The sequence below is a fragment of the Gossypium hirsutum genome, chromosome D11 (assembly GCF_007990345.1).
Source record: "Gossypium hirsutum isolate 1008001.06 chromosome D11, Gossypium_hirsutum_v2.1, whole genome shotgun sequence".
In the NCBI taxonomy this organism is placed as follows: Eukaryota; Viridiplantae; Streptophyta; class Magnoliopsida; order Malvales; family Malvaceae; genus Gossypium; species Gossypium hirsutum.
The window spans coordinates 364,768-391,903 of NC_053447.1; the positions used below are offsets into that span (position 1 = coordinate 364,768).

At 35.0% G+C, this 27,136-nt stretch overlaps 1 protein-coding gene across 4 annotated transcripts; it reads right to left on the bottom strand.

Annotated features, from left to right (window-relative positions):
- Window positions 1–1,015: 1,015 nt before the first annotated feature.
- Window positions 1,016–26,253, bottom strand: LOC107904671 (DNA-directed RNA polymerase III subunit 2). Of its 4 annotated transcripts, none has more exons than XM_041105371.1 (39): window positions 25,996–26,253; window positions 25,809–25,905; window positions 25,593–25,714; window positions 24,848–24,931; window positions 24,601–24,673; window positions 24,422–24,512; window positions 24,279–24,331; window positions 23,493–23,508; window positions 17,915–17,963; window positions 17,088–17,193; window positions 16,869–16,979; window positions 15,848–15,907; window positions 15,522–15,530; window positions 15,305–15,355; window positions 15,124–15,222; window positions 14,624–14,683; window positions 14,431–14,523; window positions 13,521–13,625; window positions 13,315–13,425; window positions 13,055–13,171; window positions 11,479–11,595; window positions 10,167–10,247; window positions 8,828–8,932; window positions 8,669–8,749; window positions 8,448–8,579; window positions 8,307–8,351; window positions 7,780–7,857; window positions 7,569–7,708; window positions 7,380–7,470; window positions 6,190–6,311; window positions 5,976–6,111; window positions 5,743–5,873; window positions 4,943–5,068; window positions 4,796–4,851; window positions 3,391–3,461; window positions 2,841–2,925; window positions 2,637–2,740; window positions 1,870–1,998; window positions 1,016–1,239 (listed from the first exon to the last, which is right to left on the bottom strand). In XM_041105371.1, exons 1-39 carry the CDS (start codon window positions 26,040–26,042, stop codon window positions 1,189–1,191), a joined length of 3,435 nt encoding a protein of 1,144 aa, XP_040961305.1. In that variant the 5' UTR covers window positions 26,043–26,253; the 3' UTR covers window positions 1,016–1,188. The 4 variants fall into 4 exon arrangements, 3 of the variants coding, with proteins under 3 accessions (XP_040961305.1, XP_040961304.1, XP_040961306.1); XM_041105370.1 differs by having other exon boundaries at window positions 15,833–15,907; XR_005920899.1 differs by lacking the exons at window positions 1,016–1,239; window positions 1,870–1,998; window positions 2,637–2,740 and adding an exon at window positions 4,503–4,664 and having other exon boundaries at window positions 15,833–15,907.
- Window positions 26,254–27,136: the final 883 nt, after the last annotated feature.

Sequence of the window (27,136 nt, forward strand, 5' to 3'; positions counted from 1 at the left end):
CAGGGAGGTAACAATAATTTAAAGAAGAAGGTCGACAGAGAATAAAAAGCAATGTCATGGGCGATGGTTTCGGCTTCCGGGGTTGAATAGGAGCCTTACCAAAGGCGTTCTTCAGGACCTTGAACTCGGATTTTCCAGACCCATTTTCCCGTCTTGTTTTTCCTTCAACGGCGCTGCTTTCACTGGTACCAATTAACCCTTCCCCAAAAAGAATCATTAATTCGCAAGTTGAAGAAAGACAAAGTGAATGGTAATTAATTAATATAAAAGGGGGTTAAGGCAAATCATTAATTCATAGGTTGAAGAAAGACAAAGTAAACGGTATTTAATTAATATAGAAAGGAGGTTAAGACGAACATGAAGATTGGAAGGGGAATTAAAAATGAACAGGTCAGGTAACAAAAGAGAAGTGGACGGTGTCTTCTACAGTTGTTTTGCAAGGAGGATGATACATGGAAAAATCAAAGTACAATTCATCCGAAATTTGTGTTTTATTTTACAAAAGATAATGATTAAAGAAAATTCGTAATTCATTTTATAACCATTAATGGCTTTTCTGTGTTTAATAAATTAAAATTGACAAGGAAAAAATAGATAGGAGAGGAAAAGTATCCTACAATTGTCAAGGTGGTAAGGTATTTTAAGATTATAAAATACCTTAAGTTGGATAATAGCTCAAGATTTCTTCTTCGATACAAGTTGAACAACCAGTGGACGGATCAAATTGAATTACTTAATACAAACCTGAGGTAAATTATTTAATTCAAACCATAATTTTAGTTAACTAGAATGCAATAATTAAATAAGTTAAATTATTAAATTTCATGAAAACATTAAAAAATAAAATTTAAGACAGTTTCTCCGTACAACAAATCATGTAAAAGGAGATGGTCGACTCATGAGCTCTAAATATTATTCCCTATAAAATTTAGGACCGCAACCAACAGGTGTCGGTACCATTTAAGAGGCAATAATTATATTTCATTCAAGCTCTCTCCAATCAGAACATAAAATAGGCTAGAATACATGATTTTTTCATATATGTATATATGCAAATAAAAGTTTGAACAAGTCATTTTTCATCTATTTTGTATCGGGTACAATCTTTTTAAAGTAATTGAAACAGTCATATTTTCAAATTATACTGGGATAAATAAGAACCTAAAATAATCCAAACATATAATCAAATTAAGGCTCCACTAGTTTTAAACGCGGAACGATATTCATTGACTGGAGTTCCTGAAAAATGACATGAAATGGGACAGATGTTAGGTAACAGGGGAAAAAAAGCAATGAATGCATAAGAAAAGAAAAATAGTACAGAAGCCAAAAAAAGACAATGGAACTGAAAAGTATTCTTATTAAATGTGACATGACTTTAGAAACAATATTAACCTCCTATATCTCCTTTAACATGTTTTTATTCAGAAACCAAATTGAATGACAACCAATATCTGTATTTGTATCATTGTTGGACATAACTAATACAACCCTTCAACAAACAAACAAAAGTACATAGCTTCATCTCATATGAAATTCTTCACTTTTCTTTAAATTCCACAAAAGACCATGAAAAAAACATTCAAAGAGTTGAACGTACCCGTATCTGACTTAATCAAACTCCAAGTAACATAGATGAAATGCATGCCTTTCGACTACATGTGTTCAGGAGTGGTACTAACAAGTGCCATATGCATCGACAAGCATTATAGAACAAAGACGCTCAATAAACAAATGCCCTTCGATTTCAGTAAGCATTCTACTTTTTTTTAAGAAAAAAAACCCCATATTTTATTTGAGTAGGTCAGAGTGCGGCGTGATACTTTCAAACATGTCATTTGTATAACAAAAATGTTTGCCAAACTCTACCTGGATTAAAAGCTTGCATGCGTATGGTAGTTTCATGCTAGAAACATTTTCTCCAATTTTACATGAAGGACAAAACCCAATTTTCAGCTTATGGCTGTAGTATCCTATCAAACCACATTTTCGGCAAACCTGTGTCAAAAGATGGTTATTATGAGATTGAAGCTGATTCCAATCGAGCAGTAAAATTGTAAAAAGAAAGCACCATAACAAAGATATTACATCCGAACCATTACAAAGTACAAATTTACATAAGGTGAAACTCAACCCGGACCCTCACCCTTTCGCAGCTGTGCCAAGGCCTCATGGGCCCCATCACCGGAAAATTATAGATAAAAAATATTCAAGCGTAATAATTAAATCAATGTCAAGAAATATGAAAATAACAGCTATTTGTGAACTACAACGATTAATATGAGCAACATCAACGAGAATTTTACTCTGGGTTTTCCAGACTAGAAAAAGCAAGAGACTTTTGCAACCTCTGGGCTTAAGAGACTAGATAGAATTCAAGTACGCACAAAGGCAAACTTTTGAGTGGTTATATCCGGAAGTGGTTTGATGCTGGATTTAACTTCTTAAGTGAATTACGTGTGGAAAATATTACAATATATGCTAAGTACCTTAAGCATTATTTTTGCTGCTATTTCTCAATCAGTAAAACTTAACATTCCAATCCAATGCTCCATAATTCAAAACAAATCATGAACAGCACATGCACGTAGAATCCAATAACATAATTCACATCCACCAAAACCATAATCAAATACCTGGACATCATATGGATCGCTGGATAACATCATTCGCTCATAAATCAACATACTGGCACCATAAGCAATTAGACAATCACGTTCCATTTCTCCTAATCGCAACCCTGTGGAGAAAACATACACTAGCCCACAGTTATTAGAACATTTAATACTTCTTAAGGTAAAATTCATGAAAGAATATCATCTATCTGTGAGAAAAATAACCTCCTTTTCGAGTTCTCCCTTCTGTAGGCTGTCTAGTTAACATAACTCGAGGCCCATTACCTCTGGCATGCATTTTATCAAGGACCTAATGGGCATATCGCATTTAGAAAGGAAAATATGCAAGTATTAGACAACCATCAGGTAAGCTAGATAAATATGAAATGCCACGCATACTAAGCCTCAATATCACATTAACATGTCAAAGCAACATTGCAGAACAAAAATATTCTCGTGAGGCACTATTAACATCAAGGTACTTTACTTGCCTAACAAAGACGTTAAATACAAGAACAGAAAATGAATGATGATATCTGATAAGAGAGACAATGAACAGGCTATTTTTAAAGAACAGAACTATAGTCACTGCTATTTGAAATGGTATTCAAACATAGCCACGTAGCGTGGTATAAATTGGTGTTCAGCTTAATGGGGAGAAAGTAAATGCGGGAGGAATTATAGTTGTTCCATGGCTTCAGTTCTATGATAGACACAGCATTAGCAATCCATAAAAGTCTTTCCTCAGAAATTAATGAAAAGGTTAAAATCTAACCATATGCTTTAACTTCTGGTAGTAAATTGGTCCCATAAAAATATAAGCTTGTAATGGAAAACCCGTAATACCTGAAGAAAGTTTGCACAGATATTAGGATGAAATTGTATTAACAACCTATATTAATATAATGAAAAACTGGAACAGAGAAATAATATGTTTCCAGCATCTCAATGAATAATCCAAGATCACAAGTCAATCCGGGAAGGTGAAACAAAAAGTAATACAGAATCAACGTAACGGTAAAGTTTACACTTTCTTCTTATGTTACTCCAACTTTTTAATGCTCTTGAAGCATCTGGCTCTGACACGCATGTTGGATACATATCCGGACATGGGTATTAAGTAAACCGGTTCATGGGTTAAGCTATCTGCCCAAACCCTAAGGCCCACACAAAATTTGAGAGGGTTATAGCAAAAATATTTGACCTAAAAAATGGGCTTGGACAAAAAAATGCCTATTTAAAATGTGGGCTGGGCTAAGACCTGAACATCCAAGGCCCTAAACACAGCCCAGCCCATGAACAGCTTTAGCACCGAGATATGATCCCCCAAGGAACCTCCAGAAACATGAACATTTTAGAAATAGTTGGAACATACACATCTAGGACACATCTCATGCCCGACACTCACAAACGGGTCCGAGTAATAGCTTTATTCTGCTTCCTATCAGATTATGACATTAAGATCATTTCTACTCCATTCTTCTAAGTTCAGTGGCAAAAATCCTGAGGAATTGGTCATTTCTGATTCTACTAAGATTTGGAAGTACATATCAGTGACTAAATATTTCACATCAAGGACCTAAAAAACTAGGTTTATTCAATGATATTGACTGCAGATCATCTTCCTGAAACATCACAAAACATAAGAAAAGCAGTACCACTATTCTAAAAATAATTTTGTGCGCTGCAATCGCAAGGGAATTCAAATTCTTTGAAGGCAAGGCCTGCTTTTAGAAAACATAGTTGCATTTTTTAGGCCCCACTCTCTAATCTTCAGTTTCAATTCTAGATTCTGTTTTACTCTTCTGTGTATATCATCCATAATCATATAAGCAATTAGGCATTAATATCGGCAAGCAATCATAAATTTAGACATTCATATTGTACCACAACTTATTGTCAGTTTGTCAATGATACCGCAACAGATGAGTCCACATCACTGAAGACGAGGTGCCAATAGAGATAGCTCTCAATTTTATTCTCTAACCAACCATTTGAACTATTTGTGACTTCTTAAAAAAATTGGTTTGAAACTCTAGTTCTTGTCTCCTTGTTATAATCAAAGCGTAGACATATTCACAATGCATCATTTGAAATAGGAAGTTAGTAATCTTGACACCTGCAGTAGGCTCCAAGTTTCAAGAAAAGGGGAGAGGAGGAAGGATACTAAGCTGCAAAACCTGAATAAATGAAGTCCTTGCCATTGTAACAGAAACCGTGCTTGATGAGGGTTTCACTGAAAAAGTTAGAGAGGATATGATAAATTTGCTATGCTTGCAATGATACATTAGAGGAGGAGGGTTTAGGAAAGGAAGGCAGCAAGTAACCTTATAGTTTCAACCTTATCCGAATGACCACTAGGCTCCCCGAAAGCACTACCATAGTGGAACCTACCACATGAAACTCCAGCTTTGCCTCCAAGAAGTTCTATCATCTTGCCTACAGTCATTCGACTAACAAAAAAAAATATATATCATAAATATGAGTCAAGCAACGAGTTGAAAGCTTACTGTGCTAGCAACTTAATACCATAAATAAAAATAATTTAGTAGCTAACAGAATAAGATTTCTTTGTTTTGTGAAGTTATAATAAAAAGATCCCTAGAATCAAGGATCTCTATCAATTAAGGGAATTTCATACCGTATTCAATGGTATGCTTTCCCGTTGATTGCCCTTGGAATTATAGGTGTTTCTAATTTCAACATTTCTGTTTAGGCATCTTAATTGGACATGTAGATTGATGCTATATGTTACTTGCATAACCATTTGGAAGGTACAGCCCACAAATGAAGCTTGATTTATGGAAATGACTGACTAGCCTCTTTTCTTTTTCCTTTTACCAAGGTGGGGAGAGAAAATCATGCTTAAATCGACCCATGGTGTTATTTAGTTGTTCATGCATAAGAACATGTCTCAATGAGAAAAGAAAGTGACAGAATCACAGAAATGGTTGTTCATGGATAATGCAACAGAAATATTTGTAAGAGAACGCTTTCTCAGGTGTTTACCAGACCAAGAAACTGTCTTTTATAGCCAACAGGAGCTACAGAAAGACTGTAGCGGTAAATGCCTGAGATTCTAGACATTCGGATCATAACATTTTTTAACTAAAATATAAGATATTACCTTGGAAAACCATGAGGATTCATAATTAAATCGGGGCAAATGCCACGCTCTGAGAAGGGGAGATCTTCCTGCTGAATGATAATGCCGCAGACACCTTTCTGGCCATGTCTGCTACTAAATTTGTCACCAAGCTGAGCGAATACATAGCAAAAGAGCAACAAAAAGGAAACAAAGTCAACCCTGGTTTTCCAAGGAAAAATATTAGATAATGAAGCCAAATCAATATTGCCTACTTCAGGTCGACGTGTGTGGCGTATTAAAAATTTTATTGATAAATTTCCATTCTGATCAGAGCTAAGAGCAACTCTATCCAGTACACAAGACTCTCCTTCAGGACCTTTATACAGTTGCTTTGCAGGTCTACAAGCACTGCAAATTGAAAATTGGTAAGAAATTTTTCACAACAACAAAAGAACAACAACAGAACCGGCCAGAAATTAAACTAACCTATCCAGTAGAGGTTCTGAAGATATTGGAATCCCTCTTGTATGAATAGAGACCTTATTAAGAAGGATGTCATTTGGTCTAATAATCTCCCCAGGAGCAGCAATTCCATCATCATCTAATATCTACACAAAGAACTTCACAATTGAAATTTGATGGAAATCACAAAAAGGATCTATTTTTATATGTAAAGGAATCCACTGGAGGCAGACAGAAGCGGCTTTAGGAAGATATTACAAGATAGCAGATATATTTTCACAATTGGAAATTAAAACTGATTGAGCCATTAATATTGCCTATTAATATTGCCTTTGCTATCTTTGGACATGCAAAATGTTTTTTTAACAACTTAATCTAAAGGGGAACCACATCAAAAATCAAAGACAATTGTGCACCATTTACCAGTTGCCGACTGAGCAGAAAAAACTTTTCTTCAAAGGCATTTTCATGTAGATGTTATTGATCTAGTTAAGGATCCTCCGTATTCATGGAAAAATTCAGAAAAACTGAACATAACTGTGCCAAACACATCCATATCCAACACTTACAACTGAGTCAAAGTAACTTAGCTACAAAGTATGCAACTTTAAGCTGTTTTGTGAGCCAAGAATCAAGACATGATACAGTCCTAGACTCCTAATAATGTTTTCTACAACTACAGAAAATATATAACTTCCTCCGTCAACTACCAGTAGACCCATTCAGTAAGAAAATAAAAATTTTAGAGGGTTCTATTACAAAAGCTATCCCTTTTAATGAAAAGGCTCCAAGTGTATATGTTTTAAAAATGCCATCTTTTGATAGGAGGAATTTTACAACAAACAGAATCCTAGACTGCTATGGCTCAACTTTGGAAGGGGGCATACGTTAACATTAAGTGACTAAGTGACTGCTGCATAAGACAATTGATGGACTCCTGATGACAAATTCTTAGGCTTACAGTTAAGAATTTTTCATTTTTTTTAGTCACTTTGTATATTTATATATATATATGACTTTGGAATTTCATCAAATATGATATACAAGATTACAATTTCAAAATTCTTCAGTTACAAATATATATATTGATATAATAGTAATGGTGAGTAATTAAAAGAAGTATGTAATTTCATCAAATAAAAAATGCTTAAAAAACCAGTAATTTGACAATGCAAGAATTTAATCATGCAGTCAGGAATAAAGTAAGGCATTGCCTGCATCCTCTCGGAACCAGGTCCGGTTCTCTGTGGCCTAAGAATACTGTCGGATGCACCAGTTCGAGATTTCTGAATAATGTTAGAATACCTGCTCAACATAGAATGTGGAAGAGAACATGTGATTGCTAAGCCATGAAAGATTAGAATGTTCTATCAGAATATTACAAATGTGAAAAAGTTGCATACTTTTTCATCACAATACAACGCCCAAAACCACGGTCTAGAGAAGCCTTGTTCATGACAATAGCATCCTCTATGTCATAACCACTGCAACTCATGACTGCAACAGTTGCATTCTGACCAGCTCCAAGCTTATCATATCCAACCTGAAAGCAAAGGCAGCAAATTTAAGGGACAAAATGTTGTGATCATGCTCTACAATATACAGACTACTAACCAGTTCAATTGTCCTTGTTGTCACTAAAGGCCTCTGAGGATACACCAATATATTAAGTAATGTGTCCATCCGACATAACTACAGCACAAAAGAGACTGCCTCAGCAAAGAAAGAATATTTTGATAAAAGTACAAGGACAAAGTTCCATGATGGAAATCCTGTAGAAATTTAAGAAGATAGAAACTGACAAAAAAAACGTAAACATAAATACTTAAGGCAAATGCCCTCTGCCTCAAATACTTAAGGCAAATGCCCATCTCTAGTTTAAGATAGATATTTCACAGAAAACATGAGTCATCTTTCAGATTTTATGTGTGTGTGAGCATATAACTTGCACAAAGTGATATCAGATTATTTAATCATTTTAACGTAAGCATAATATATAACTTGAAGAGTGATATCAGACTAATGAAAACTTCATAAATTTTATCTTGAATTCAAGCAACTGTATTTTGTGAAATACAAGGACTCTTTGCTCAAAAGCAGGGAAAAAAAATATCAACAGAATAGCAAATAATACTGCTTGCCTGGTTATATGCAATATTTCCCATTGCTTGCTTCCCCATTGCACACTACAAATACAGAAGAAAAATTTGGAGATGATAAGAGCAAAAATTACCGTTCACAGTTATGTCATGTTCAAGATATCAGAAAGTGATGTAAAAAACCTGATAGGTATTTCTTGGTGACTGATTATGATGAGGATACGGAATCAACCCAGCATTAACACCTAAGATTGTGAAAGGCTCTATCTCAATATGAGTAGTTTCAGGTGTAACCTCTCCCTCGTACAAAGCAATCTAAAAACAGAGAATCATGTTTCCAAAAGTCAAATATATAAATTGTAACAACTGAATTAAAAACCTTTAAAACATCAGGGGAAACAAACCAAAGCATTGTTCTCCTCGTTGACATCAAGATACTCAACTAATCCATCACCTAAAAAGTCATTAAAAGTACAGACTCCATCCTTGATAAGCACAAAATTTAGAATTAGTTTTCAACCAAGATTATTCTCTTTGGATAAAATAGGAAGCATAACTCTTACCAGCAACTCCTTCATATGGTGTTCTTTGATCCTCGATATTCCCTTGTCAACTATTACCAATGGTCGACAAACTCGACCTCCATCGGAAGAAATATACACACACCTCTGATCAACAATTTCAAATCTCAAGAATCAGTAAATATTTAAAATAAAAACTGGAACGATGAAAACTACCAGTCATACCTGCAGCCTAGTCCAATTTTAAAAAAAGATCATAGAAAAAAAATATAACCACATATGGAGACAGGAACACCACAATTTAAAAGGGATTAGATTAGACCATGGACACAGTGGGATTTAGCTTTAATATATGTGAGTTCATGCGTGCATATGCATGTATACATCATGTAACTATGTGGCGAAGCTGGCATTTGAAAAAGAAATCAACCACAATTCTTTTTCTTCTCCATCTTAAAGCTAGTTTTTGAGCATACACCCCACAGCTTCTCTGTAAAGAATCCCATCGCATAATTACTGAGATAAACTGATTTATCTTCTACACTTTCTACTGTATAGTTGTTATTTATTCAACTTCCCATGATAGGTGAGGATTTAAACATCTATTCACAGGCCATTTATTTTAAATTCCTGAAATTACCCTCTAAAATATAAGTTTTGAAAATTTTAAACTACACAGACATGAGACATACACATGGGTAACAACAATGCCATGTAATAGAAATGATATGGCAACCCAAATTTTAATACAGAAGCTTCTACCAGGGACGATATTAAAGCAAGAAAGAGATCAACCAGACTTGTTACACTGAAGATTCACAAAAGAACTGCAGCTTAAAGGATTCTCTTGAACCCACCATTAAATCACCTTTTGCATGGATACAGAGTTACAGATGGGGAACTATCCCACAAACAAAAATGCAACAATCACTCATACGAGATCTTACAAGAAGTAGATGATAAAGAACATAATAAATTGTCAAAACTACCTAAGAGCCATTTCTTTGAAAAAACAAGCTAACTACAAGATCAACATTGGGCTTGACTCCTGTCTATTACTTTCTGGATCAGCAACCAGTACAGCCCACAAAAACAGATGAGTGCATTAATTATTGTTAGATCAAAAAGCAAAAGAGAGGACAGCAAAACAAATAACCAATCTTTATAAACTAGAAAACATAACGGTTTTTATTCCAAACATGAGCTAAAATCATAATTCTTCTGCTTAAGACTACCTAGATGCATTTGAAAGTTGATCTTGGCCTTAGTTTGTATATTAGGTGATTAAGACTACAGAAAGCATAGTTATGCAAACTGAAGGAAAAATTATACAATGACACACAAAATAGTTACATAGCTTTTAAGTGGAAGAAAATTTTACCTGCTTTTCATTTACGAAGACGCTCACAAACTCACCAATTTTGCCAGCTCTTCGTAGCTTTCTCAGAGCATTAGCAAAATGCTACATAGAGGGGAGAGACATTATTAGACTGGTGGAACAAAGTTACTAAATATATGCATAAATTTTACAAAACAAGTATGCACGTCTAGGAATTGAAGAACGATCAGGAAGTTCCAAATCCTTTTATTTCAGAGTATAAAATAATTGCTAAAACACTAAAAGAAAATGTTGTTCATATCAAGAAGTGGTTTAAACAAAATAGAGAAGGTTTTAGAATGCTATGCAATCAAAGGATACCTTCCAACCTGAAAAAAAGATGCTATATAATGACATAATACCAAGTTTTTTGTCCTAACAAATCAGGGCAATGAACATGCTATCATACATTTAGAGGACTTAGATGAGTATGTTAAATTTTTTTTTTTAAGTTTTTCCATATATTTAGAGGATTCTTGGAGGTGCATATCCACATACAAATTTCTAAATAGCCTTGGAAACAGGTGACAAACACAAACACATTAAGAAAATGAAGAATCGGAGCAACAAAGGACTAGCTGATGCTGCAATAGAGAATGATTTTGAAGTAGAGCATTATTAAAAAGTGATATCAAAATATTTGAAAAAACGAAGACTTCTTTCTCATCGTTCAAAAATTCTTACTATAAGTTCGTAACAGCTTCTTTTTTCACTTAACTCTTGTCAAAAACCTAAGCTCTGGGGATTTAAAAGCTTAATTTCAGCTATTACAAATGGCAAAGGCTGTTTGGCAGATCTCTAAAGCAGAGGAAAACCCCAGAGTTTCATACAAACAGGAATTATATCCTTATTAACTTAGGAAGGTACTAGTTGGGAAAAAAATCTGTAAGAAAGATCATCAACACATAGTCGCATCTACGCACTAGTACACAACAGTGATTTAATGCAAGCAGATACAACTATAAAGGTAGCAAGGAAAAATTTGTTATCTCAAAATTTTTCTGAAGGGCATAGCTTTAAATCAAGCACAAAAAGAAGCATTACATAGGTAACAGACAGCTATAGATTTAGATTAAAGTTGATGAGCTGACTTTGGATATTAATATATAAATTTTTACTGATATAAACTTCTTAGCACCATCTTCATTTTTTTTTCTTTTTCCTTCTTTAGGGAGTATGGCCTTAAACCTAGCATCAAAGAGAAAAACCATCTGTCCAAGAGTCTAAACCAGTTTCAAATTATATTTCAGTTGAATTGAGAGACTTTCATATATGTATATCAATGTTTTAGGCATCAAATGAACACCAAAAGCACCTGTGGCCTTCTATGTTTGCCAAGAATCAGCCCATTTAACATAACCAGGAATGAATTTGGCGTATGAAGCTCTTCTCCTGATAGTAGCTCCATGTCTTCAACCCCCAAGCAATAGCACTACAATAGAAACAATACAATGAATTTAAAATGTGAACATAGGCAGGATAATAATATCACTAGGCAATAGATAAGGACTAAGCCATTGGATGCGTCAGTTAGAACTGAGATGCAAAATAACTATCTTCCTCGAGTTTTGTTTCTAAATTTAGTTACAAACAAGTTGAAGTAATGACTGAAATATCTAACCAAATATAATGCCTTAAGTTATTGAAATAATAGATTAAATTTTAATATCTTCATTGATTATAATAATAAAACCAAATCAAATTAATAAATAATCTTTAGATTGTAAATAAAATGCCAACAAGAATTCTGACAATTTTTCTGATCGTAGAACAAAAATGACAGATTCAATAGCAATATAATAGCCATGAATTAACCTTGTATGAAAAATATTATGATATTTTCTTCTTATTGATCCTATCAATTAAATAATTACAATAATAAAACAAATGTGTGAAATAACATATTAGTTATTACTAATTTTAACTACAATCAATCTTGATACCCGCTACTTTATTCTTTTGAAGTTAATTTAATTCTTCTTCTTTTTTTCTTTATTCTTTGTACTATTCTTGACCTTACAGTTCATCCTCTCCAAATTAGGTTTTTCTTTTCTTTTCTTCTCTTTTCTTTTCTTTTTTAATTCCAAATTGGTCATCCACAGCACTTGTCACTGTCTCCTTCCACTGTCAACAATCAAATCATTACTACGCTTTTCTTTCCTTTCAATTTTAACTTAGATATAAAACTCTAAGCCTTCCAAACTCGAAGCATACCTTAGTTGGTTCATGCAATCACCTTAAGAGATGGCATCTGAGAAAGTCTGGTGTTTATATCCCAGTATTTTGAAACCCTTCCCCAATCCCCAAGATAGGACCTTCTTTGCACCAAGAAAAGATATCCAAGCACTACTCTTGAATTTCTTTCCTATTTTATGATCAAATCCCTCCTTATACGTGCTAACTTCAAAAGCAGGTTAAAAAAGTCGAAAATATACATCAATTGTTTTTTGGTTCTTTTCTCATAGTAAATATTCAACATGCTAGAGCTCCATCCCATAGTATTTTTTTTCCGTCAAAGTATTTCAAGCAATATATATTACTCCTCGGAAAGAAAAGTTTTCTTTATATCAAATTGCTTTAAGCTACACAGATATTTTTCTAGTTTGATTAGAAATTATTTAATGTGATGAAACTACGGACCAAGTAACCATCCCGAAATAAGAAACATAGAAGCTTGAAGTGGTTAGAGTTGACAAGGTACTAGAATCTGAACCATACTGAAAACATCCCTTACTCAACGGATTTCCCATAGCAAATAAGAACTTCCATATTTTAGGACCAAAGACTTGTCTCATATCAACAGGAAATATCTCCTCGCTAATTGCTTTAGAATGATGTTATTCCTATGACAACGACTTCACAGACAAATGCAATTTCAAGTAAGTACATACCAAAGAAATCAATGGACCCTCGTCCTCGTCAGTTGTAACATGAGTCGTTAGGGCCAAGTTTTTAGTCAGTCCACAACCTTCGCCCTCTGGAGTATCACAAGGGCAAAGCATTCCCCACTATAGAAGTTAAAGGAAGAGAAAAGAACTAAGAAAATAAATAAATATACAGAAAACAGTAACAGACTGCAAAAGCTTAAGTAACAATTCCTAAATAATCCATATTAAAGTATTTTGAATGCAACCGCAGACATCACACTCACCTGGCTAGGATGCAAGGCCCTGGGTCCACTTACTTTCCGAGACTTATCAAACTGTTGTGAGACTTTTGTCATAAAGCCCAAAGTTCCAATAAAGGACATCCTCCCCAGAATCTATCAGTGAAAGATTTTCCATCAGTTTCTGTTGTACTAAGAAAATACAGGTGAAAAATGGATAAATAGAAACCAGCTAAGAGGATAATAAATACCTGTGTCACGCCTTTACTCTGCATTCTGAACCGATTGATACGAAGGTTTCCAGTAGAAAGGGTCCATTGAAGGCCTTTACTAATGATGTCAAGCTCACACAAAAGCTACAATTCAAGAGAGAGAGACAAAATCTAGGTTATAATGGAAGGATCAAGCAGAACTGACATAAATTAACTAGAACAAAGTGACAGCTGAACTAATATGGCTGAAGATAGATCCATGATGTATCAACCGAGTAGAAATGTCAACAAAGATATTACAGTCCCAAGTTGAAACAATAAGTCCATGACAGGATTTTGCTCATCCTGTATGCCAAAATGAATGCATAAATACTCTATGTTTTGCTCAAATTGAACTGCATCAATAAAAGTCATTGTTTCCTTATTAATTAATAAAGCAATATAAAGTTTTACAAACTAAAATTGCACTGCATCAATAAAAGTCATTGTTTCATTATTAATCATTCCATGAGCTTCAAAACATATTTCCAACAAGCAGTGATGCTAAATTACCAGAAGCTAGACCAATTTTAATTAGTTATTTTCTAAGAAATCCTTATTGTTTAAATAATCATTAGCTATGAATCACGGACATCTAATATGGGTGCGATACAATACAAACACAGCACAAAACCGGACAAAGCACCGCCATTATCACCGTCAGTCACTCATTGAGTTTAAAACTAAGATTTTCTACCACTTATTCTGATTTTTCAATCATAGAAATCCTCTGTCCAAGTGTCTAGACCAAGTTCGACCATGTCCTAATTTTTTTTTTTTATACTTTTGCCGTATCCCGTACATATCCCGGTGTGTCTGTGTCAGACACTGTGCTGCTTCATAGATCATTAGTAAGCACATTGGCACATGGAAAAGCACTTGGCTTAAACATACTGATTCTGCTACTTACCCGCGAAGGGTCTAAAGCCCTAGATCTGCTGATCGCTGCTAGGGCTTTATCAATATTCTCTCCAACCTTTTTAATCGTCTGCTTGAACAAATCCTGTTACATTAACAAGTCAAAAAGGGACGGTGGGTAACATTGAGAGCCACACAGGAAAATAAATAAGGTTTTGAGAAAAAAGCATAATTATGAATAATACTTCAAAAAGAAGAGAGATTAATTGTCCTGATAGCTCGAGATGCTTGTTCCCCACATAATCCTAAAAAACAAAGGAAAACCATTTAAATGGCCAGCACAAGTAAGCTTACGTATATTAAAATATTCATCAACTTTCATGTTTCCACAAGAACAGCTAGGATCTATGACACACTGCAACTGATTTGCCTTGGAAAGACAAACATGGAAAAAAGACAATAAGCAGCGCAGTTATCTGAAGGATGAGCCAATTCCTTGAGATAAAAATCATAAATCAATGTGCAATGCAACCCTTCATACAAAACACCTTTTATCTTAAGGGTATCTGGCTTTCTCTTTGCTTAGAGGTGACCTTGGTTAGACTAGAAAATTGTTATAAAGCAATATGACCGAGAAGACTAAAGATAACACGGTAGCAACTTTGAGAAGTAGTTAAAGTAAAGTTGAGAGTATATCTTTGGAGTTCTAAATGAGTAGATTGAAAGACTGCCAAGTAAATAATACCTTGTCATCCATTGCATGCTTATTTAATGTTGCCTCCAGCATCCTTCTCAGCATAACCGCAACATACAAGCATTTTGGACGAAAATTATTGCAACGCACCTAAATGAAGGGGGAAATATGTAAAACAATTGTCGATGTCAAAATGCTGCCATTGAATTTTGAAAACTAAAACAAAACCTACTGGAACATTGGCAAGAAAGATGTCTCGAAGGATCAAAAAAGCTCCCAGTTCCTGCAATAAATAAATAAACTATCTCGTTAGCATAAATTACAAAAACAATGCTAGCAGCATAGTACCTTATTTTTTTCTTTTTCATTGGTGAAAGCTCTCAATCACATCTATATGTGCAATAATGCAAACACGGCTATTTATCCAGAGAAAGACTGAGGAGGAAGACCTGAGTTTTCTGCAAAAGAAAGCAATCAAATTGAAATTTTGAAACAACCAGAAGTAATGAAACAAAAATGAATATGATATATGTGTGTATACATATTCGTACAAAAGCAACGAATGTATAGCAAAAGGAAAACCTACAAACGAAATTAAGACTAAAATGCAATAGTTATACACCATTTCTGTTTGTAAAGCTGATAAGACTAAAATTAAATAAAATTAACATAAAAACATCTAAATCACCTTCCAATTCCGTGTAGTGCACTAAAATCTAGATATTAAAAGCTAAATTCATAAGTTTTTTCACAAACTAACCAAAGAGTATTGAACCTTCGTATCAAGGTACGCCAATGCTTGTTCTTGGGTATATATGTCAATACGTGCACATTCCTGAAAAGGAACAAATAAATAAATTAGGGAAGCGGCGCCATGTAAAGACAAGAATAACTCTAGAATGGCCGAGAATACAATGTTTAAAAATATTTTAAACAGGCCTGAAGGCGCACACCATGTTACAAAATTGAAATAATAGACGCAGATAATTTTTATGACGTCAATGCTTAAAGAACAAATCATAAAACAGGTCACAAAAGGTAGTTGGTTAAATTAGTTAGTGAGGTGTTCGTATGCAATAACCATGGCCTTAGAAGCAGTACACATTACCAAGGTAGGACACATCTGATCTAGATAGGAGTTGAAACAGGGTTCAACGAAATGCCAAAACTGATAGACACATTACCGAACATTCAATGACATTGCGTAGAAAGGGATTGATATGTACAAAGTGCAGGTTTTAGAATGGATGTGCTTGTGAAAAATTATAAGAACACAAAAAATATCACCAAGGAAATGATATGGAAAACGGATGAGATATGATTCATTTCAGAAATTTAAATTGAGCATAATTACAAACGAATGTGACTTTTTATAGTTGAGGGTGGACTTGAGAGCTATGTTGCTCCGACTATTCATTTTTTCTAGAAATACCCATGCGCTTAACAAGACATGGGAATGGGGAGGTGATCCTCAAAGGGCCCACCAAATACATGGAAACCTTTAAAAGATTGAATATAACCATGTCAAACACATACCCTTGTTTGACACTCACACCCGAGTCTGAGTAACTTAGCATGAGAAACTTTTCAATTTCCTTGAGAAATCGTGAGACAGCTAAAGAATCCCACCATTATCCACATAAGATCTCCACAGGAGTTGAGAAATTAATCCCACTGCCAAGTCTCTTACGTCTATAGCATGCAAGCCATTTGCAAAAGACATTTCAGGAAGCTATTACCGTTCTTTTAAATAAACAAAATATGAACAGGTTCATATCCTTAACCATATAGCTTACCTCTATAGAAGGTAAAAGAAGAGCACTATAACAAGGATCAGCACCAACCATTTGGATAACCTCTTGATCACTCTCCATCCCCATTGCTTTCATGACCACCATAATAGGGATCTATGAGAAAACAATACTGAGTCAAACTAAGGTTTAAGAGTGCAACATGAATAACTCTTCAGGAAAAAAACAAGGAAACTTAGAAGAGAAAGTAAGATGCAACAAGACCTTTTTCACAAATTGGTTGAGTAACAAATATATCTTCTCTTTGTCCATCTGAATAACTGTTCGGCTTTTTATTGTTTCCGATATGCTTGTTACAGTTGCCGTTACACTGGGGGCAGAGAGCAAAAAAAAAAAAAGTAAAGGGACGATATTCCATGAGTAAAATTCAAGGATCAAGTAGAACTGACATAAATTAGAACAATGCAATGGTAGGAAAATTGATAGGAAAGGAAACTACTGTAACAAAATGACAGCTAAACTAATATGGCTGAAGATAGTTGTATGATGTATCAAACAAGTAGATATGTCAATAAAAATATTGCAGTCCCAAGTTGACACAATAAGTCCATAACAAGATTTAGCTCATCCTGTATGCCAAAGTGAATGCATAAATACTTCATGTTTTGCACACATAATAATAATAATAATAATAAAGCAATATAAAGTTTTACATGCTAAACTTGCACTGCATCAATAGAAGTCATTGTTCCCTTATTAATCATTCCATGAACTTCAAAACAAATTTCCAACAAGCAGTGATGCTAAATGACCAGAAGCTAGACCAATGTTAATTAGTTATTGCTAAGAAAGCCTGTGATTGTTTGTATAATCATTAGTAAGCAATAAAATATATGACAAATTACACTATGACTTTAAGAACAACTAGAGGAGCAAAACTTTAACCTCCTACCTTACACACTTCTACAACCGACGATAAATTTTTAAAAGCGGAGTTATATATGGAACCAAGGAAATTCTAGTAATGCACATGATAAGGGAGCGGAGCGGTCAATTGTCAGCAAGACATAAAAATTTGAAAGACAACTCACTTTCCCTTGTTGTCTGCATCAATAATTATCCTATTCTTGGCTAGCTGTTTGTTGGGTATGGGTCCCACTATGTGGGAAACCCATATTTTCTGGCACAAATGTTTTGCCTTCCTTTTTCTTTTGTTTTTTTGTCAAAAGCCAATTCTTTTTGGCTTATTAACAGGGAATGGGCAGATTTTTTTTTTTCGGCAGAGAGAGAGCTAAAGAAAAACAGAGAGAAAGAGAGAAAGAAAAAAATCAGTTTTTCAAGCTTGGTGCAGCAGTGATCAACTTCTCGATCGAAGGTCCATCCGTGGTTCGATTGAGCTGATTTTTGGACAGCAGCTAGGTGATAAGGTGTTCTTGACTTTGTACGGTCGGATTTTTCATCCGAGTCTTGTAGCGTCGGAAATACCCATTTTTCAGCAGCTACGTTTTTGGTGATGTTCTCTCATTTTTCTCTCTTTTGCTAAAGATTACATGTTGTTAGCCTTGTCGGAGTTGAATGCTTGTTGTAGGCTTGATATTGTGATCTTGTAATTGAACATTTGATGATAGTGGAGCTCTTTATCGGACTCTAAAGTCCCGTGGTTTTTACCCTTAATTTAGAGGGGTTTTCCACGTAAAAATATCGGTGTCTCTATTTATTTTTGTTGTGGTTGCATTAGTTGATTTGTGGTTGATTAAGGTTGCTAGAGAACATATCTTGTGCTATTGTGCTTGCCATAATTTTTGACAGGAGTTATAAGGAGAGAAAGAACACCGGTTGTGCTTTCGCTTTGTTTCGGTTGTTCGGTTTCTTCCCAACAAACTGGTACCAGAGCTTGGTTATTGTGTCAGATAATTATGGAAATTAATACGAGCAAGATGATTATGTTGAATGGCACAAATTATCAACTTTGGCGGAATAAAATGAAGGACTTGTTGTTTGTGAAGGCTTTGCATCTTCCGGTCTTTACTACTCAAAAACCCGATTCGAAAAGTGATGAAGAATGGGAATTTGAGCATCAACAAGTGTGTGGCTTTATTCGGCAATTTGTTGAAGAAAATGTTTACAATCACATTGATCAGGAGACACATGCTCGAACATTGTGGGAGAAGCTTGAAAGCTTGTATGCTTCGAGGTCGGGCAATAACAAGTTATTTTTGCTGAAGAAAATGATGGCGCTGAAATATAAAGAAGGAATGTCTATAGCTGACCATGTTAGTGAATTTCAGAGTATGATGAATCAGTTGCTTGGTATGGGTGTCAAATTTGATGACGAGATTTTAGGACTTTGGTTGCTTGCTACTCTACCAGACTCTTGGGAGACCTTTCGAGTCTCACTCATTAATTCTGCCCCACAGGGTATTATTACTTTGGATTTGGCTAAGAGTGGTGTGTTGAATGAAGAGGTTAGAAGAAGATCTCAGGGTTCTACATCACAGTCCGAGGTGTTGGTTATCGAGAACAGGGGGAGAAACAGAGACAAAGATGGAAAGGGTAGAGATAAAAGCCGAAGCAAGTCAAGATCGAGATACAAGAATCTTGAGTGTCATCATTGTGGTAAGAAAGGTCATATCAAGAAATATTGCTTCAAGTGGAAGAAAGAGAACAAAGGTGGTGGTGATAAACACGATCGGAATGACGATGAAAAATTCGAGCGTGTTGCTACTGTTACTCGTGAAGATCTGTTAGTTATTTGTGATGAGAATTTGGTCAACCTAGCATGCGACGAGACTAGTTGGGTGATTGATACTGGTGCATCACTTCATGTCACGTCGAGGAAGGAATTCTTCACATCTTATACTCCTGGTGATTTTGGGGTATTGAAGATGGGTAATGATGGTTTGGTTTCGGTTATTGGTATGGGAGATGTTAGCTTGGTAAGTAACAATGGAACAAAGTTAACTCTCAAGGATGTCAGACATGCACCGGATGTCCGTTTGAATTTGATTTCTGCAGGAAAGCTTGATGATGAGGGATTCTGTAACACCTTCAGTGAAGGGCAGTGGAAGCTGACTAAAGGCTCCTTGGTTGTGGCTCGAGGAAAGAAGAGCTCAAATTTGTACTTGATGCAAGCTTTGACTTCTCGAGAGACGGTGAATGTGACACTGAATGACAACTCAACTGAGTTGTGGCATAAACGACTCAGTCACATGAGTGAGAAGGGGCTTAGCTGTTTAGCGAAGAAGAATCAACTTTCGGGTTTAAAGAATGCTACACTGAAGAATTGTGCTCATTGTCTAGTAGGAAAGCAGAAAAGAGTTTCATTTAGAAGCCATCCTCCTCATAGGAAATCAGAGTTGCTAGAGTTGGTCCATTCAGATGTTTGTGGTCCGATAAAAGTAAGATCACATGGTGGTGCACTTTACTTTGTGACTTTCATTGATGATTGTTCAAGAAAGCTATGGGTTTACACTTTGAAGTCTAAAAATCAAGTCTTTGAGGTGTTTAAACAGTTTCAAGCATCAGTTGAAAGGGAAACTGGGAAAAAGTTGAAGTGCATTCGTACTGATAATGGTGGCGAGTACACAGGGTCGTTTCATGAGTATTGTCTGCGACAGGGAATCAGACATCAGAGAACACCACCAAAGACTCCACAGTTAAATGGGTTAGCTGAAAGAATGAACCGAACATTGATTGAGAGAGTCAGATGTTTGTTGTCAGATGCAAAGTTACCAAGATCGTTTTGGGCTGAAGCTTTGAATACAGTGACACATGTGATAAATCTGTCTCCTAGTGTTCCTTTGAAAGGTGATGTGCCAGATAGAGTTTGGTTTGGTAAAGACGTGTCATATGATCACCTACGTGTGTTCGGTTGTAAAGCATTTGTTCATGTTCCAAAGGATGAAAGATCCAAGTTGGATGCCAAGGCTCGACAATGCATTTTTATTGGTTATGGTCTAGATGGTGAGTTTGGTTATAGACTCTATGATCCAGTTCAGAAGAAACTCGTGAGAAGCAGAGATGTTGTCTTCATTGAGGATCAGACCATTGATGACATTGATAAAACGGAGAAAGTGGATTCACAAGGTAGTGGTGACTTGATCGATGTGAATCCGGTTCCCCTAGACTCTTCACCAGATCCTATCCAGGATGATGTGCATGGTGATGTTAGTGGTGACCATCAGACTATAGGTGACTTTGATACTCCCATGGATGATGTTGTGAATGATCAACAACAAGCACCTATAGCTCCACCAGCAGTTCCACTTCGAAGGTCTTCTAGAGATCGACGATCTTCTGTCAGGTATTCTCCTGATGAATATGTTCTTTTGACTGACGGGGGAGAACCTGAATGTTATGAAGAGGCTATGGAGAGTGAATGCAAAGATCAGTGGGTTGAAGCGATGAAAGGCGAACTTCAATCATTGCATGAGAACCATACTTTTGAATTGGTGAAACTGCCTAAGGGCAAAAGAGCTTTGAAGAATCGGTGGGTTTACAGGTTGAAGCAAGAAGAGAAGTCTTCATCTCCACGATACAAAGCTAGATTGGTCGTCAAGGGTTATACTCAGAAAAAGGGGGTTGATTTTGAAGAAATATTTTCTCCGGTTGTGAAGATGTCCTCTATCAGAACTATACTGAGTTTGGCAGCTTGTTATGACCTAGAGGTTGAACAAATGGATGTGAAAACTGCTTTTCTTCATGGTGACTTGGAAGAAGAGCTTTACATGGAGCAGCCAGAGGGTTTTGTTGCACAAGGGAAAGAGGACTATGTGTGCAGATTGAAGAAGAGCTTGTATGGTTTGAAGCAAGCTCCAAGGCAATGGTACAAGAAGTTTGAGTCTGTTATGGGGGAGCAAGGCTACAAGAAGACTACTTCTGATCATTGTGTGTTTGTTAAGAGATTCTCTGGTGATGATTTTATTATTCTTTTGCTCTATGTTGATGATATGCTTATTGTTGGTCAGAATGCTTCTAGAATTGAGAAGTTGAAACAAGAGTTGAGTAAATCCTTTGCAATGAAGGATTTGGGGCCAGCAAAGCAAATTCTTGGCATAAGACTGACACGTGATAGAAAGGCCAAGAAATTATGGTTATCACAAGAGAGGTACATTGAGAAAGTACTTCAAAGGTTTAGTATGGACAAAGCTAAAGCGGTGAATACTCCCTTTGCTATGCACTTTAGATTGAGTGTTAAGCATAGTCCTTCCACAGAAAAGGAGAAGGAAGAGATGCAGAAAATTCCTTACTCTTCAGCCGTGGGTAGTTTGATGTACGCAATGGTTTGCACGAGACCAGACTTGGCTTATGCCGTTGGTACAGTTAGTCGGTTTCTTTCTAATCCAGGCAGAGAGCATTGGAATGCAGTGAAGTGGATTATGAGATATCTTCGTGGCACTTCCAACATGAAACTTTGTTTCGGCAATGAGAAACCTGTTCTTGTTGGGTATACAGATTCAGACATGGCCGGAGACATTGACTCGAGGAGATCTACTTCAGGTTACTTAATCACTTATGCAGGGGGAGCTGTGGCATGGCAATCGAGACTGCAAAAGTGTGTTGCATTGTCCACCACCGAATCAGAGTTCATTGCAGCAACCGAAGCGTGTAAGGAGATGCTTTGGATGAAGAAGTTTGTGCATGAGCTTGGTTTTACTCAGGAGAAGTATGTCCTGTACTGTGATAGCCAGAGTGCTATTCATCTTGGTAAGAACTCAACTTTTCATGCTAGATCTAAGCATATTGATGTGAGGTACCATTGGATACGAGATGTTCTTGAAGCTAAGCTGTTAGAGCTTGAGAAGATACACACTAATGATAATGGTGCTGATATGTTGACGAAGGCCTTACCAAGAGGAAAATTTGAAGCATGTTGTTTGACCTCCGGTATGGAGGCATTCCCCACATAGTTGGAGGGGGAGATTTGTTGGGTATGGGTCCCACTATGTGGGAAACCCATATTTTCTGGCACAAATGTTTTGCCTTCCTTTTTCTTTTGTTTTTTTGTCAAAAGCCAATTCTTTTTGGCTTATTAACAGGGAATGGGCAGATTTTTTTTTTTCGGCAGAGAGAGAGCTAAAGAAAAACAGAGAGAAAGAGAGAAAGAAAAAAAATCAGTTTTTCAAGCTTGGTGCAGCAGTGATCAACTTCTCGATCGAAGGTCCATCCGTGGTTCGATTGAGCTGATTTTTGGACAGCAGCTAGGTGATAAGGTGTTCTTGACTTTGTACGGTCGGATTTTTCATCCGAGTCTTGTAGCGTCGGAAATACCCATTTTTCAGCAGCTACGTTTTTGGTGATGTTCTCTCATTTTTCTCTCTTTTGCTAAAGATTACATGTTGTTAGCCTTGTCGGAGTTGAATGCTTGTTGTAGGCTTGATATTGTGATCTTGTAATTGAACATTTGATGATAGTGGAGCTCTTTATCGGACTCTAAAGTCCCGTGGTTTTTACCCTTAATTTAGAGGGGTTTTCCACGTAAAAATATCGGTGTCTCTATTTATTTTTGTTGTGGTTGCATTAGTTGATTTGTGGTTGATTAAGGTTGCTAGAGAACATATCTTGTGCTATTGTGCTTGCCATAATTTTTGACAGGAGTTATAAGGAGAGAAAGAACACCGGTTGTGCTTTCGCTTTGTTTCGGTTGTTCGGTTTCTTCCCAACACTGTTCACGTATTGGAATCATCTGAAAGCCATTGGCAGAATCATGACATTACAATGACAAAGAAGTACCAAGAAACAAAAAATATACATAACTGAAAAACAAGAGATTGCCAAGAGAAGAGAGAAATAAAATGCAGTTCCAATGAAGAAGAATTTGAAAAGAAAAAGTATAAAATAAATATGGCAGTCAGTATGTCTGTTTAGGACAATTTAAACTCATAAAGAACATAAAAATGTACTCGTCTGAAAAACAAATGCTTAAAGTGAAAAGCCTAAAACAATTATTATAAGTCCCAATAACCATGATATGAATTATTCTTAAGCTAAAATTAATAAAATTTGAATTGCATATTCTTATTAGATTTTAAAGTTGCTGTCTTGTCATTATTGAAATGAAAAGGTAAAAATAAGACATTTCTAAGGATGAAAAAACCAAATGGATGTGGCATACATTTATATAGGTGACTACATGTACATCATCACTTCATCCTAGCAAAATCTTATCTAACAATCCAGAGAAAAATCAAGAACATTTTGATAGGTCCCGTTCAAAATACTAGATCACAAGAGGTAAATCCAGAAAACATAGAAGAACAGCGCCACTTTGTTTTAATTTTCATCCATTCAATATATGATTCACCAACTTCTTCACTGCAAAATTCTGGCCCATCATGAACATTATGTATGACACTTACCGTCCAACTAAAAGCATGTTATAGTGAATGAGAGTGTATAGGTGTGCATGGAAGTGAATAATAAAGCAATAGATATGTGAAAGATGGTCGGAATTACCTTCTCTGCTCCATTAATAATAAAATACCCACCGGGATCAAGAGGGCATTCACCTGATATAAGATAATGAAATTCAAATATATAATAACAAGAAGACAATTAGAAAAGCAACAGCCATTGTTTTGAGTTTAATGAACACAAACCAAGCCTTGCAAGTTCAGCTTCGTCTTTTCCATATAACACACAGCGGCAACTTCTTAACATGATCGGCATTCTTCCAATAACAACATTTTTCTGCAGGGGACAGATTTTGTAATACATCCAAAGCACCTACCATTCTGCATCAATCATCATACACACATCAAAGAAGCATCTCGTGTACCTTTTCTAGTCTAGTTCTCTGCCCATGACTCTCTTGCATGTACTCTATGTCGGCAAATATCGGTGCAGCATACCTTAAAAATTAACAACATATTAATAAGACAAAACAGAAGAATATGTATAACTCACTATTCCATATAAAGTTTTAGTTGTTAAAACACCAAAAAGAATCAATTCCACTAATGCCTATATGAAATAGTTCAACCTGGAAAATTATACATGTATTTAGAGAAATCATTTGTACATACGTCATATCTGCGAGGCGGCATGTATGGGGATTTATTTTTTCATAAGTCGTCATGGAGGGATTACCAATTCTAACATCATTAAACCTGCACAGCAACACAAGATACTGTTGAATTAGAGCATAGAAAGAAAATCCAAATACAAATCAGACCACTTGCTGTTTTTTCCATAAAAAAATGTTACTAAAAAGAAAATTCCTCATATTTGATTACAACTGAGCAAATAGTTAAGCAATAACACATCCGAAATTAACTATTATGTACAAAAATTAAATGTAGCACGTGATCATTCCAAAAGAACCTTTCTTTTGTTTTTGGTTTTTTTTTTAAGTGTAACAATAACAATACAATGAAAGTAGGAATACAAGTCTGAATAATCACAAGTATCAAGCTACTGCATATAGACTGTCTAAGTAATCACAATGCAGAATAAACCATTGCATCACAAATAGACTAAAAATCAATACAATCCAAACTAAAGCCAACAAACTCACTGACTAAGACCTATCCATGGCAACCATCCAGACGAGACTCGGAGACCTACACATATAATTACAAATTATAGGTCTCAAACTTGAATGCATAAGACCCAATGCCTTCGTCTTTGTTTAAAAAAAAATATTACATTTTGCTTCACACACACAATACACACAAAAACAGAATAACAACAAGAGCCGACATCGGCAAGTTGGCAAAATATATTTTATAGAAATCATAACCAAAAACATAAACAAAAATACTTTCAAACCTGAGGTAAATAGCGGGGTCAATATGGGATACAATCCGGTCGTTGGCACTAACAACCTTCTTGATTCCAGTATTAACGAAATAATTAAATGAATCTAAGTGCTGCTTCACTAACCCTCTAACCTATAGTAAGAAAAAAAAAGCCCAAATTTCATAATTCAGTTAAATAATATAAACACTTTCACATAAAATATATGCCAAATTAACATCAAATCACCTTTAAAAACTCAGGGAGAACCTGAAACTTGTCAACAACCGATTTTATTGGAGCAGCAAGCTTTTGCTTGTCCACTGGTATCTCAGACACGTATAAGCTATAGGTGTTTCCCAAGAAACAAAAGACAAATTAATCCAAATCAAATTATATTTCGTTAAATAATTCAGATATGAAAGGAAAAACTTACTTATTGGTGTTGTTATTGAGAAATATATCTTCTTGCTTGAGTCTCATTGTAGTTAAATTTTTGTGGTTTTTTGGAATTTGATTTTTTTTTTAGCAGAACTACACTGAACCTACTCTGCAGGGTTTGTTTTTAGAACACTAAAACCCTAAAGCTGTCGATTTATGGATGGTGAACTCCTTTTCCTTAGAGAAAAAATCAACAATCACATTAAATTACTCATTAAATATGCACGAATATATTCATACTCAGATCAATATGAATCTGTGTATAACGAAAATAAGGAATTTTGGATTTAACAGTGAAACTATTTGTGCATTAATTACGTTTATTACAATAATATAAAAATCAAATCTTCAATATTTGATTCCATCATATACTTTCTTGTAAATTTGGAGCTCTTTTTATAGGAAATCAACTATTTTATCGTCATCTCCATTATGGATGTTTTTCACTTTGTTAAGAAAATTATAATATCAAAATAAAATATTTATAATTTAAAAGAGTTAAAAAAATTACAATTTTTTAACAATTTTTATACCACAAAACTTTTTTTTTTTAACATAGGATCGTCTCCAATTTTTTATTTAAGTTTAATGGATCACCTATTTTTTTAACAAAATTTAAAATCAATTAAAATGTATAACCAACATCACATTGACAAACACCGGATAAAAACACTAAATAATAATCTAATAATTATTTTAAAATGCAATATTTATGCCTGTTGTTTCTAAAAAAATTAAGAAAATATAAATATTTTTATTTTAGAAATATGTTTTCAAAAATTACTTAAATAGCTAAAATGTTATTTTCTGAAATTTCTGAAATTTTTATTTGTTTTCATTTTCAAAGTTCTGAGCACTTTAATGACATGAAATCGACTCTCATTTCAATCTTCATTTTTGGTAACAGAAAACACTAGGACAGTGTTCGGTAAGGTTCAAAACAAAAGTAGTATCAAAGAAATTGACTATTTGGAAAAAGAAATATCCTCCGAGAGAGCCCGACATATTTCATATTTGAGGCAGAGTACAATTTTGAGATGGTACAAGTCCTTGTATTTTTTGTTAATTTGAAATTTAATTATTGCAATTTTATTTTTATAAATTTAGTCCTTTTACATTTTAGATTTTAAATTTCA